Here is a 15,425-nt window from a genome sequence, read left to right as displayed (position 1 = left end):
AAAGTAGGGAATGTGAAGGTGGATGGAATAGTTGGTGAGTGGGGTGTGCCTGCTGAGATAGATGAGAATGGCAGTGCGTTAGTGGACATTTGTGCTGGGAGGGGGTTGGTGATACCCAATACCCTTTTCAGGCACAAATTGATCCACAGGTATACTGTACATGGCGAGTGATGAGAAGGGTGGGTGGTGAACTGAATGAAAGGAAGGCAATGATTGATTATGTGTGTGTGTGGATGAAAGGATGCGAAAATGTGTAATGGATGCAAGAGCTTATAGAGGTTGTGGGAGTGGACTTTCTGACCACTACTTGGTGGTGGCCAGAATCACAAACCAATTAAGATGGAGAAATAGAAGAAGGGAAGGATGGGAAAGAGTATTTGTAAGGAGAATGGAAAGGTTACAAGAGGATGAGAAAAAGGCAGAGTATAAGAGAGAAGTGGAGGGACGATTAGGCAAATATGAATTGGAGCAGGTGGGGGACGTGGAAGATGTGTGCAGGATATTCACAGAAGAAATATGTGCATGTGATGTGGTGTGTGGGATGAAGAGAAGACGGAGGGTTGTGCAAGGAACAGCGTGGTGGAATGAAGAGGTGAGACAGGCTGTGGCACAAAAGAAGAAAGCATACAGTGAATGGATGAGAAATAGGGGCGTGGAAGAAGTTGAGAGGTGGAAGAGAGAGTTATATGTAGAAAGAAAGAGAGAGGTGAAAAGATTAGTAAGAGAGAGTAAGAAGAGAGCAGATGAGGAATTTGGAAAGAACTTGAGTGTAAAGTGGAGGGACTGTAAGAAGATGTTCTGGAAAGAGGTGAAAAGAGTAAGACAGGGTGGAAGTGAAGTTAGCAGGGGAGTGAAAGATAAAAATGGTAGATTACTAGAGAAGACGGGAGAAAAAGTGAGCAGATGGAGAGAACACTTTAAGGAATTGTTGAACATAGAGGATGGAAGTAATGCGAGTATAAGTGGCTGGGGAATGACTGGGAGAAGGAGGGAGGTGAGAAGACAGGAAGAAATCAGTAGAATACAAGTTGTGGAAGCAATGAAGAAAGTTAAATCAGGGAAAGCCCCAGGAATTGATGGAGTGTGTAGTGAAATGCTGAAGCATGGGGGAGAGATAGTAGTAGAGTGGATGTGGAAAATGTGCAGATTGACCTGGGAGGAAGGTATAGTCCCAGAGGATTGGAAGTCAGGTATAATTATTCCCTTGTACAAAGGAAAAGGGGAAAAGAAGTGTGTGGTAATCATAGAGGCATTTGTCTTCATAGTATAATAGGAAAAGTGTATGGTAGGATACTTATTGACAGAGTTAGAGAAAGAACAGAGGAATTAGTTGGAGAAGAACAGGGAGGCTTTAGGAATGGAAGAGGTTGTGTAGATCAGATATTCATTCTTAGATCTTTAGTGGAAAAGTTTCTAGAGAAGGGAAAGAAGTTGTATGCTGCCTTCATGGATTTGGAGAAAGCATATGACAGGGTGGATAGACAAGGATTGTGGAAAGTATTAAGAATATATGGAGTAGATGGGAAGTTGTTGAATGCTGTGAAGAGTATGTATGATGGTGCTAAGGCTGCAGTGCATGAGGATGGTGAACTGAGTGAATTTTTCTCTTTGAAGGTTGGGTTGAAATAGGGATGTGTCATGTCTCCATGGTTGTTCAATCTGTACATGAATGGGGTAATAAATGAGGTACAAGGTAGGGTAGTGGATGCTGGAGTGGCCCTGGTGAGAGAGGGTAGTGTTTGGAAACTACCTATACTGTTGTTTGCAGATGATACTGTGTTGTTGAGTGAAGACAAAGGGGAGCTGCAAGGCTTGGTGGATGAGTTTGGGAGAGTGTGTAAGAAACTTAATCTAAAGGTGGATGTAGGGAAGAGTAAAGTGATGGTCTTTGAGAGAGGTGAAGTCAGTGAATGTACAGCGAGGTTGGATAGTGAGGTATTGGAAAATGTGAGTACGTTTACGTACTTGGGTAGTGTGATGAGTAAGGATGGAGGTTTGGAGGGTGAAGTGCTTGAAAGGGTACAGCAGGGAAGAAAGGTTGCTGGTTCCTTGAAAGTAGTGATAAGAAGCAGGGAAGTGAGCATGGAAGTGAAAAAGTTACTACATGACAGTATTATGATACTAACTCTAACGTATGGAAGTGAAGCTTGGATGTTGCTGGAAGGACACAAGTCAAGAGTGAGAGCTGTGGAAATGAGTTATTTAAGAGGAGCCTGTGGAGTCGGCTGACAAATGAGGATATAAAGGAGCGTTGTGGTGTGGATGTGGATGTGATAGGAAGCGTTGGGAGGAATACACTGAGGTGGTTTGGCCATGTGGAGAGGATGGAGGGTGAAAGACTGACAAGGAGAGTGTATGTGATTGAGGTGGAGTGGGGAAGAGGGAGGGGGAGGCCGAGGATGAAATGGAGGGATTGGGTGGAGAGGTATATTAGAGAGGGGGATGTGAGTTGGGAACGGGGCAGTGAAATGGCGGGGGACAGGGCAACGTGGAGGCAATTTGCTTGTGGCCACCCCAAACGGGATTGAGGCGTCTGGCAATAGAAAGATAGATAGATAGTTTTGCAGTGACTTTGGTTGTGAAACAACTGAAAACATACCTAACCCCTGGAAGGTCAATATGTAGGCACTTTCATCATTGTTGTCACAATTTTGATATGATTTGGTAGCTTCATTGTTAAGTTTGTATTTCCAAGACAATGGTCGTACATAACATAGCTCATGGCTGATATATGTGACCTCAGATTATATGACAGGGTCCACCTGCACAGTGCTGATGTTGTCTTAGTGAAACCAATAATTCCACCACCTTTCTTTCATGTGCCATATATCCCCTCCATGGTGTGATCTGGATCTACTTGATCGAAAGCTTGACGGGATAGCTTGACAACAAAATTCATCTTCTAAACTCTGGTGCTATGGCCTCAGGAAGTTGGTGCATTTCAGCTAGATGTAATGTCCCCCATTTTGCATAGTTCAGATGGTCATATTGCAGGAAGTACAGTAACTTCTGACTGAAATAATGAAGACGGAAGAAGTCCCAGATACCATCACAATGGGCTCAAGTTACCTGCAACAGTAACGAGACCATTTCCATATGCTGCCACCAGAAAATGAAGTTCGCATAATCAGATTTTCTATCAGCAAAATCTGTCAGGAGATTATGAAACCGTTTCTGTGTCAGAAAGCATACCAGTTCTGTAAGTTATTTGGGCTTGTCATTGGTGGCAGTTGTGGAAAGCTCAGCATGGCAATCTTTACATGCTTCAGCAACAAATGACAGAATGGTTCACAACAGAAGTCACCACAGGGCTTGCAAGGTGAGTTTGTGAGTCCTCATACTCTTGTTTTATGCCTTTACCACAAGAATTGTGAGCCCTCATACCCATGTTGTATGCCATTACAAGAATAAGCTCCGATGTACCTTGCCCAAGTAGTCCACTCTCCACTCACACCACAGCTAATCCAGATCCAGTCATATGATCTCCTTTAGCGTTAAGAAAGTTTAGAGAGATGTGAACAGTTGAAGGCCTCTTCAAGGTAACTACTGGATCTATCGTTGCATGCAAATAAAAGGAAATATTTATTAGTCTCAAATTTGACTACAGGTATATGATGGTGGTGACCATCATCCACTCATTTGATGTAGTGCTGCCTACTTCGTGCTTCACGTTTATCATTCTTTTTCTATGTCTACTCTCTTCTCTTCCTATTTGTCCCATCTTCTGTCAGTTCTTATTACTTTTCTTTCCTTTTCAGGTGACTTTACATTAAGTGATAAGCCAAATGGTTTCCTGTAAGCCAGGAAACCATTTACAACACCAGTTGGTAACCATATAACCCACCATTACATGTTCCCTACGTGTGAACAGGTGGGTTGGCGGAGGGTTAGTGCCCCTCCCCGTAAAACAAGTAACTCAGAGTCAGCCACCCCTTACGGGATTATGGTGTCTGGCAATATGTAGATAGATAGTACTGCATACTACTGTACAGTGTACAGTATATGTTAACACTTGTGTAATAAAGCTATCCAGAATCCCCATCCTTCATGTGGTTCATTGTATAGGGTATTTTATATATAAATGCTAGTTTAGAGAAATTGCCCCCAAATTGCAGTTTCTTGGCCATTTTGTTTATGATAATTAGTACAAAAACTCAAAATTTGGTTTGGGAACCAGATCATTCAAATTCAACATATCTTAATTTTTTTAAAAAGTGAGGTTCTCAACTTTTACCTCAGAATGTACCTGGAGGCATATTCACAGCCGTTTTCCATAAATTGGTCTCTCTCTCTCTCACCCTTATTATTCTGAATTTTTAATGGTTTTCAGTAAGACTTCTCTAATAAGCTGCAAAACAGGGTCAAGGAAACAACATACATTCACAGAGAATTAGGCAGAATATTGAACGAAATCTTCGGTAAAAGGCATTTTAATGCTTCTTCCATCCACATCCAATATTCCATTATCAGCAGTCAAATTGATATCGGTTTGATGTAGGGGAAGAAATGCAAATATCGGCAGTACTGTATATCAGTTCGGACGATCGTATCGGTTACAGCATTATTCTGAGAACATCTAATTGAAGTGGCTGATTTACTGCAGTCCACTGGGTTCATGTCCAGAGGATGCTGGGGTAACAGTGGTATTTAAATTGTTATGATGATCAGAGGAGTACTCCTAACAGATCCCAGGTGCATGCTTGCCTTTATTGTCATCGTAATCTCTTCACTCTCAGCTAATCCATTCTCATGCGTGCATGGGGCACCATACGTTTTCCTTACCATACAAACCAGCCACTCTTCTGGATCCAGCTTTTTATTGTCCAGCACACCATCTCCGTGCATTCCGTTGGATGCCTTCTCGATGCACAAAACCTAGGTACACCCATACCCCGATTTCCGACGCAGTGATAGCCGATGATTCACTAAACTGAACAAAAGAAATAGGGGAACATTCCCATAATCCAAACAGTCTGAACAGCCGTCGCCTTGCTAGTTTGACACCCTCCTGCTCCCTAGTTTTGAAATGCGCATGTCCAACCATCACCGCTGCCAGGCATCCCCCCTCCCCACGTTGTGCGCTGCCTGCTTTGCTCGTCCACTCTCACTGTGTCTGTCATTGAGCGCACTAGCTCTCTGCACTTCCCAGCACTTTACCTTCCTGCATCGCCACATTCTGCGCCGCCACCACCATCCCCATGCCAGCAACTGAGCCAGGCCAACACTCCGAGGCAACAGCTGAGTCAGCTCCACACCCCTTGGGAACAGCCTAGTAGGAAAATATACTTTTTGTATATAGACTTTTCATTTGTCATCAGTAAATTGCCATAATGTGTGTGAGAGAGTGAGTGAGTGAGAAAGAGAGTGAGTGAATGAATGAGGGAGTGAGTGAGAGAGAAAGGGTGAGTGAATGAGTGAGAGAATAAAAAAGTGAGAGAATGAGTGAGTGAGCAAGTGAGTGAGATGGGGTGGTGAGTGTGTAAGCAAGTGAGTGAGATGGGGTGGGGGTGGGGGGTAGTAGGGCAGTTTGGCATTCTTGTCTCCCTTCCTCTCCCCCCACTCTCCTCCACTCCAGTTTGTTGCCCTCCCTGTTTCCCTGCCCTTCCCTTTCCCCTCTTCCTCCCTCACCCTCACTTGTCTCCCTCCCACACCCCTGTTTGTCCCCCTCCCTGTCCCTCTGCCCTCCCTCGCCCCCGCATGGCTTGCTGCCTGCCTGGCTGTCAGCTTCCCTCCCACTGGCTCACCTTCTGCATGTGATGTTTTCTGTCCCATTTTTTAAGCAATAGTATTATTTATGAGGATGATAACATTGCCTATTGTGTTTCTGTGTCAGTCTTTGTTGATTAAGCAAGGTATATGAGAGTTTGGGTTTGGCCTTGAATGCATCTCTGGCATTTCTTCAATATCTTATGGAAAAAATTGCTTCAGTATCCAACATACTTGCTGTCCGAACACTCCCACGGGTATACAGCACTGCCGGAAATTGGGGTATGGGTGCACTGTAAAGTTTTCTCCTTTTTCTTTTGAACTTTTGTAATTGACTGTCCACATGAACACCATGTGCCAAATCATTACCTGCACAAAACTAAGTTGCAGCTTGTTTCTTTCCACTCACATCCTAATCATGCTTTCATGTCCTCTTAGCAGTGTTCATGATCTGGTCTAACAACGTATTATCCCTGTAGCAGCTGTGCTCAGGTGCATTTTCTTTTCCCTTATAAACATTCACAATCACTCTTCATTCAGTTATCTTGTAGTAAATCCTCCCTCACAGTTGCATTGATTAGGTCAGTTACTACCCAAACATTTGCATCTCAGTGGCTGTCTGGATGTACAGTACATTTAAGTTGATTCTGTCACACTTGTGTCAGGTTTGGGTAAGGTGAGCCAGGAGGCACCTGGTTGCTGCTGGCCATTCTGTACATTCTCATTTGTCTTACTGGGACAACAGATCAATGCACCAGTTGGAACAACAGCCTTGCCATGTGAATATGTTGGATCCCCATGAGGTGAATGAAGGTTTTTCAATCATGTAATGGCACTGAGGAGATTAGAGGGGTCTTTACCCTTTTATGTACTGATTTGTGGTAACATAGCCTTAAATTCTTACAGCTGTAAGAGAGTAATGTGAGAGTAACTGTCAGCTGCCATTTAACATACTATTGATCCTTATTTGCATTTGTCTTTCAGAATGGAAAAGAAGACATTCAGCTGTTATGATAACTTTGTGACAAGCAATAGTGTTGGTGCACCAAATCACCAGCCTTCTAGCACTGCAGTTGCTCATCTTGCTTCCTTGATATCAGAAGCTTTGAAAGTGGCAAAAGTGAAGAGTGGCTCACAACAGGACACTATCTCTCATACAACAAGCCAGCCAAGTGATGTCATTGAACAGCAGAGCTCCCAGAGCTGCCCAGAGAGTATAGATACAAAACAGCAAGTGACCACCAATATATGGACAGACGATAATTCTGTGCAAAATGTATCAGGAGTAGCAGAACCAAAATATGATAGTTTAACCCTGATTGGCTTCAGCAAAGGATGTGTTGTTCTAAATCAGCTGATCACTGAGTTTTTCTTCTTGGAAACTGTGAAACTTGATGAAGAACAAGTACTCCATTCCTTTATAAATAAGGTAAGGAATTACTGATATATTGAAAGTTTTTAATGTTGCCCTAAATGTCTAATGAACTTTAACCTCTTAAATACAGTGACATCTTTTTTTATTCTAATCTTCCTGCCATTTGAAAATTTCATATTGACTTAGAGAACACCTCTTACGTTGGAGTTGCATAGTCTGTCAATCAGTCTATAGCCAGATACCATAATTCCGTAAGGGGTGGCTGTTTGACTTTGAGTTATTTGTTTCATGGGGAGGGGCACTAACCCTTCATCAACCCACTTGCTGACACGTAGGGAACATGAATGGACTGGTTATATGGATACCACCCAGCATTGTAAATGGTTTCCCGGCTTAGAGGAAACCATTAATTTTTTCACTCACTGTAAAGCCACCTCACCATTAACATTTGTATGAGGAAGCCTTTGTGTGTGTGTGTGTGTGCGCGCACGCGCGTGCATGGTTGCATGCTTGCGTGTGTGCGTGCGTGTGTGCAAATGGCAGTTATACTCAGCTGAACCCATCTTGTCCAGCACATACAGTATTCCCGCGAACCCTTTCCATAGACAGGCATTCCTGAGAAAATCGTGAAAATTGTGTTTTTAAACCTTCATATCTCAGTTAAGGAGAAATGAGTGGAATATGTCATGAATGTTATAAGAATATGTGACAGGGTAATAGTTTGTGAAAATTTTGTTCCTTGAGAGAATGGTTGCATTTATATTGGCATATGCTCCACAGGCAGGCTTGGACGAGGTAGAGAACGATAGATTTTGGGCTGACTTAATACATGTAGTAAGCGGTATGGGAGATGATGAGATTGTAGTTGTGGGAGGGGACTTAAATGGTCATGTGGGTGAAGCAGCTCAAGTATGTGAAGGAGTACATGGGGGATATGCATATGGTACAAGATATGAAGAAGAGGAAAGGATACTCGAGTTTGATTAGGCAATGAACTTGATTGTGTGCAACACACATTTTAGGAAGAGAGAGAGTAGGTCGATTACATATGAGTCTGGGGGAAATAGCAGCCAGATAGAATTTTTACTGGTCAGGAGGGCTGATAGGAGGTGAGTGAGGAATGTTACAGTTATAGGGAGTGAGGAGTGTGTGTAGCAACACAAGTTATTGATATGTGACATGGTGCTTAAGGAACTGGTGATGAAAAAGAGGACCTGTGCACCTAGGAGGAAAATATGGAAGCTGAAAGATCAAGCACTGAAGAATGCCTTGTATAGCGAGATGAGGAGAATGGTGGCTGAACTGGGATATGTTGACAAGTGCTAATGAACAGTACAGAGCCCTCAAGACCAACTTCTTGAGAGTTACTGATTCAGTATGTGGATGGACAAGAGGCCAACCAAGACATAAAGTAATTTTGTGGTGGAATGTGGGTGTGGAAGCTGTTGTTAAGGAGAAAAGGAGGCTTCTCTGGGAATGGAAGAAGGGTGGTAACAGAAGAATAATTGGCTGCCAAGTGTAGGGCTAGAAAAGAGGTTTACAGGGCGAAGCCTGAGTCACAGAGACTCTTACTTGATAACCTAAATCATGTGGAAAGGAAGAATATAATATTTAAGGTGGCAAATAAGATAAAGAGGGATAGTAGGGATATCATAGGTCAGCAGTGTGTGAAGAATGATGAAGGAAGGGTAGTAGTGAACAGTGGGGATATTAAAGATGCATGGAGAGTGCATTACACCGGTTGTTGATTGAGGAGTTTGCCAGGGACAGGGAAGGTTTGGAGCCAGCAGATCCAAAGTTTGACCTTTGGCCTTTGATTGATGCTGCTACTGTTAACAAGGCAATAGGCAGGATGCAGGTGGGGAGGGCAGCAAATGTGTCTAGGTTGACTGCTGAAATGTTGAAAGCCTCAGGAGATAAAGGAGTGAGATCAGTCACTGACCTGGTAAATATGGTTATATATGAGTATGTTGTCCCAGATGATTGGCTGAAGAGTGTAATTGTACATGTGTACAAGGGGAAGGGTGATGCCCTAGAAAAAGGAAATTATGGAGGCATACAGCTTTTAGACCAGATAGTGAAGGTAACAAAGAGAGTTCTATAAGTTATGATTCGAGAAGAGTGAATATTGATGAGGAGCAGTTTGGGTTTATGCCAGGCAAAAGGACCACTGATGCCATATTCATTGTTTGTCAGTTTCAGGAAAAATATATAGGAAAGAAAAGGGAACTGTACTTTGTTTTTGTTGATTTGGAGAAGGCTTTGGACAGAGTCCCTAGAGAGGTGGTGAAGTGGGCAATGAGAAAGCTTGGGATCGAGGAATGGCTGGTTAGGGTGGTTATGGCCATGTATGTGGGTGTTTGCACCCAGATAAGAGTGAATGGAGATTTGAATGATGAGTTTTCCATGAATGTTGCTGTGTGCCAGGGGGCAGTTTTGGGCTTTTTGTTGTTTATCATGGTACTTGAAGCCCTCTCACGTGACTTCAGAAATGGAATCCCATGGGAGATGTTGTATGCTAATGATTTGGTGTTGACTGCAGAGAATGAAGGGGAGGCGGAAGAAAGATTTAGGAAGTGGGGAGATGGTATGAGGCTCAAGGGCTTAAGAGTGAATGCAGATAAAACAAAAGTAATGGTATCTAGGGCTGGTGCTGATATTGTCAAAGACAAGGGAGAGTGGCCATGTGCAATTTGCCACAAGGGCGTGGGAAGTAATTCCATCTTGTGCAGTGTTTGTGATAAGTGGGTGCATAAGAGATGTAGTGGTATTAGAGGCAGACTGCGAGATAATGCAGACTTCGTGTGTGCAGTGTGTCGGGGAGAGCATATGGAGATTGTCAGGCGCAAACAGATTGAGCTTGCTGGTGAGTCTATGAGTATGTGGAATTTTTGTTATTTGGGAGAGATGTTGTGTGCTGGAGGTGGGGCAGGAGCTAGCTCTGTGGCTTGAGTGAGAAGTGGTTGGAAGAAGTTCAGGGAGCTGTTGCATCTCCTGACATTGAGAGGGGTCTCCCTTCATGCTAAGGGATCTTTGTATGCAGCATGTGTTAAGATTGTAATGCTGCATGGTAGCGAGACTTGGGCAGTAAAGGAAGAGGATATTTGCAGGCTCAGATGTACAGAAATGAGAATGATTAGGTGGATGTGTAGTGTGTCCCTGAATGTGAGGCCTGGGTGGGCTAGGTTTACGATGGAAGAGTTGAAAGGTAGGATGAGACTGGAGTATGTTGGTGTTGTGATGAGGAGAGGTAGGCTGAGATGGTTTGGGCATGTGGAGAGGATGGTGGATGGTAATTAGGTGCAGAAAGTGAGAAGTTTTAATGTTAAGGGTAGGGTTGCAAGAGGTAGACTGAAAAAGACTTGGGACGAGGTCTTTGAGTGTGACCTCGGAGATAATGAACTGAATAGAGAAACTGATAGAGACTGTTCAGCATGGAGAACCACCATTGGGTGACCAAAGCCAACGCATGCAAGCATGTTGGAGCCTTCAGAAACGAACGAACGAAATAGCAAACTTCAATGGTCACTCAGTGCTGTTTCTATCCTTTGGGGGCCCTATGCAAAATGCTGTTTGGGGACCCTTATTTTGTGAAACTATGGTGAGGGGATTCCAAACCCTCTAAGCTGGTCCGGGGGCACGCCTTTAACATTTAAATGCATCAATCTGGTGCACTTAAAGAGGAAAAGAGGCTAGATCCGTGAAAAACTCTTAACATCTTTTTTTCTCTCAAATTCCCATCAAACATTTCAAATTGACCACAGCAATTTAAACCTAAAGAAAATGATAATAAATGGGACACAGTGGGGCTCCCCCACAGGATTTACTGAATCTGCATTATAACATCTCCCAAATGCACATAAATGAGACAGATGCTGCATTTTCCTTAAAATGTTTATTTTAAATCTTAGGAAATGTTAAACTTGTTAAGGAATCAAAATTTAGGCAAACATTGCAACTGATAATACTAATAAAAATATCCCTTCCCCCAAAAAAATATATATATATATATACACACTCAATCCTCATAAATCGCGTGTTTATAAATCATGGATTCATAAATCATGGCTAAGTAGCTGTCAGACTGCCGGCACCCTTAAATCGCTGTTAAGTCACGAAAATTGCGGACCTAGGCACCAAAGTGAGCCTATTCCGAGGAGAATCGTAAACCACGGCCTTAAATTTGAAAATCGCGACCCAACAACCAATCACCACCTGTCCCTGGTGGCAGATGTGCATACTAATGCCGCCACGTTGTTGTTGTTCTTCCCGCCAGTCCGCACACTACGGACCATTGCTGTGGAGTACGTGAGCCACCTGCCTTTTTTTGTGCCCCCCCCCCCCCCCCCCCCCCCCCCGCCTCCTACCTTCCATGGCCCCTCCCGAACCCCCAATGAAGCGCTCTAAGCAGTATGGCATCAAGAAGCAGCCGCCGTTGTTGTACAGTCAATGTTTGGAGCTCATTTGTCGTGTTGAGAAGGGAGAGAAGTTTTCAAAGCTGGTGAAAGAGTTTGGGAAGAACAAGTGCTGAGAGGTTCCAAGTTCTTCCCAACACCACCCCATTCCATTCACTTAAGCAATATCGTCATAGGATTAAGGTGAGATCCCTTAACAATGCTTATTTCTGTTAAATACATGCACTGAATATTCCTAAATTTGTATGTTTGTGTTTGATGGTGCCTAGATAGGTGTAGGTAGGGTGCTGTGGAGGGTGGTTGGCCAAAGTCCAGACCCAAATTCATTTTTCATGTAAGAGTTATTATTTATAAACCACGGAATTTGTAAACCGCGGCAATGGTCCAGACCCAAATTGCCGCGATTTACGAGGATTGATTGTGTATATATATATATATATATATATATATATATATATATATATACTGTATATATATATATATATATAAGTAATCCCTCTAATATCTGAACGCCCAATATCCGAACATCCCCACTAACCGGACATAATCCTCCTGGGATCCAATATTCCCAAAATGGGCCAAAAACCGCAAAAAATTCGAAAAAAATCTGACTTTTTTTCTCTCCCATAATTTGAAATTCCCGCCTGGCGCCGAACAGTTGTTACACCATGGTCCCTTCACCCCTTCCTTCCTCCCCCTCCCCCCTCCCCTGTCAGGTTGCCATTTGGTATTTTTCATTACCAACTGTGGGCCAATTTGGTAATGAAAAATTCGTTTGGTAATGAATTAGAATAATGCATTACCAAATGGATTTTTCACATGTATGAGGATACACAGGATGGAGATGGTGGATTGTTTGCTCTTTCTGATTAATCTGCTACCCTACATAGTGTGAAAATAATCAACATGGTGTTAGTTATAAGGAGAGTGATTACATGTATTTCCACTTGTATATATAATTAGTGAAGAATATATGCTAGCTTTACGAATTTGGTAATGAAAAGTTATATTTGACAATGAAAGTTGAGGAGATTGGTAATGTGGCTGTTGCGATCTGGCAACTCTGTTACCCCACCAACATCAACAGTCACAGCTTAACTCCGATGGAAAGCAGATACTCATAATAGTGCAAGCCACAGGTGCTTGTTTTTTGTGAATAAACAGTGAATAAACTGCAATACCTTGCCACTAGAACACACAGGAATTTACAGTGTTGTGCAATGTTAAGAAATTAGAATTTAGAGTGCAGAGGATTAACTGTGGACTGCAAACTGGCGGTTCAAACCAGTCCAGGAGCAAGGGACTTGTAAGTACCCAGAATGTTTAATATTGTATAAACTCACCTCTAAAACCTTATTTTATGGTTCTTTTGCATTTATTTCAGTCTTTTATGTCCCTTATTGGTGTGATTTGGGTCTTAAATAGGTGCAATGTATGTCCAGAGGGAGTTGTATAGGTGTTTTTCAGAGTTAGGGTCCATAAGTACAAGTCCATAAGCTGGGGCCCAATATCCGGACGGGACCACTATCCGGACCTGCCTATGGCTCTATTACGTCGGATATTGGAGGGATTACTGTGTATATATATATATATATATATATATATATATATATATATATATATAAATTAGGCCATTACACAGAATGAACATATATTGGGCCATTGGACAGAATGAAAAAATAAATTAGGCCATTGCACAAAATGAACATAATGACACTAGCATCCATACAAAGGTGCAAATCATAAAACACATAACAAACCAATAATATACAGTATCTGTTGCAATTTATGTAGAACTATATACATGTAACACTAAGCCCCCTTCAGGACCATGATGGGTCTGTTTTTTGTGATGTTGCAATTAATGTGGAACTATATACACTCAGTCCTTGAGTACCGCGGACAATAGAGACTGGACAAGGACCATGGTACCCAAATCCGCGTCACTCAGACAATATGTTTACATGTATAATGGTACAATGTGTTCTGGCAACTTTCCAAAACTCTCACTTTTACCCCTTCTTACCACCCAACCCCATGTAAATTACCCCCACTTGCACCCACCATCAGGTAAAACATTGAAAGAGGTATAACTGTTGTAATTAAAAACATCAATGGTATTGAAAATAGCATTAACAAAAATAAAAGTTGGGATGGGTACCCTTTTGTTGATACGTAGCTCCCCGGTATTTTCCTCCCATCCCCCAACCCCAGTGTTGTTGTCAAAATTTTGCCTTCTCTCATATCATGTGGCTTTCAGGAGAGACCTCAGGCCATATGGTTAGACAAAAATTTATGGGTCTGGCAGTTTTAGAGTACGTAATAGAACGAAAATTTGTGCTAACAAGAAAAAATTACTTTAATCCGTGTGTTCTCGTGAGTTAGCGTTCAGTTTCACATTTTTCGTTTGTTATCGCGTTTCCCAACGCATTTCTGATAAACTAAACATATGGCTAAACTGCTCAATAGGTTCGAAATGTGTTGGGAAGAGCGATACCGAACGAAGAGTAATGTGTTGGGAAGAGCGATACCGAACGAAGAATGTGAAACGGAACGCTAACTCAGGAGAACACATGGATGAAAGAGTACCTTTTTTCTGGTTTGCAAACATTTTCGCTCCATTTTGTTCCCTGAAACAGTCAGACCCGTAAATTTTAGTCTAACTATACAGCCTAACGTCTCTCCCGAAGGCCACATGATATGAGAAGGCGAAACTTTGACAACAACTTTGGGGTTGGGGGGCGGGAGTAAAATACCGTGGAGCTACGTATCAACAAAAGGGTACTCAGTGGAGGTGGTGTTGACCCAGTCCAACTTCTGTTTTTGTTAATGCCATTTTTAATAACACTGATGTTTTTAATTACAACAGTTATATCTCTTTCAGTGTTTTACCTGATGGTGCGTATAGGTGGAGGTAAATACGTGGGGTAAGATGGTAAAAAGGGGTAAAAGTGAGAGTTTGCTTTCTCTGACGCTCCACATAACGCCCTATAAGCTTCTCAGTCAGTTTCAGGACAACATATAAACCTTCACAGCTGCCAGGATTTCATCACTTCCTACGCACGATCTTTATCTTCTCCCTGTCCTTCCAAATAGTTATGATGGTGCTTTCTTTTATGCTATAGTTTTTCTTTTTTTCTTTTGCCATTTTGGTATTTGTACGCTTAAAGCAGTGGAAGAACCTTACCAATTCAGTTCATGTTCCTCCAGTTTGTTTTCTGTATTTTTCTGACTATTTTCAGGGTGGTAAATTACCTTTTCCTGCTGAAAAATTTCCCACTTTTTATCATCATGTTCCTTAAGCCATAACATGATTGTCTTGATGTACTCAAAGGTGATTTTCGTCTCCCAACTTCCCAACTGGATGCTACGTTAGATTAGGTTAAATTATAAGGTATAGTTAAGCTAGGTTAGGTCAAGTTTAAACACTTTGGTTAAGACAGGCCCTAATTTCGCCGTAACCCTGATGTGTCAGACAAGTTGACAGCAGAATACAACTTAAAACGATGGGGGAAACAGATTTAGTATGTAACGTTTATTTACCTCCCAGAAGTAATCCGACAAACATAAGACTATCAGGAAGAAGAACGAAGAATGTGAAACTGAATGCTCACACGAGCAGAAGTATTTTGTGTGTGTGTGTGTGTGTGTGTGTGTGTGTGTGTGTGTGTGTGTGTGTGTGATTAGCAAACATTTTCGTTCAGTTTCATCTCCTAAAACTCAAAACCCATATGACTGTGAGGTAGAGCCTGTGAGACGCGAGAAAGGACTTGATAGCCGTATGCTCAGTCGGTCCTAAATGTGTTGGGAAGCACGAAACCGAACAAAAAATGTGGAACTGAACACTAACAAGAACACATAGACGAAAGTATTTTTTTTCTAATTAGCAAACATTTTCGTTCCATTTCGTCCCCTAAAACTGCGAAACC

The 15,425-nt window shown here is 42.3% G+C and overlaps 1 protein-coding gene across 1 annotated transcript in view; it reads left to right on the top strand.

The window, feature by feature from the left end:
* LOC145392989 (mitochondrial protein C2orf69 homolog) overlaps positions 1 to 15,425 on the top strand; it is an 87,314-nt gene that overhangs the window by 65,782 nt on the left and 6,107 nt on the right. The window contains exon 4 of the mRNA XM_080267294.1: positions 6,691 to 7,135. Coding sequence (XP_080123420.1) covers positions 6,691 to 7,135 — 445 coding nt within the window. The remainder of the gene's footprint in view (positions 1 to 6,690; positions 7,136 to 15,425) is intronic.

This window comes from Coenobita brevimanus, chromosome 23 (genome assembly GCF_032717465.1).
Source record: "Coenobita brevimanus isolate Jiangsu-jjx chromosome 23, ASM3271746v2, whole genome shotgun sequence".
Taxonomy (NCBI): domain Eukaryota; kingdom Metazoa; phylum Arthropoda; class Malacostraca; order Decapoda; family Coenobitidae; genus Coenobita; species Coenobita brevimanus.
The sequence above is the reverse complement of the archived record's forward strand: the minus strand, read 5'-3'. Positions and strand labels throughout refer to the sequence as shown.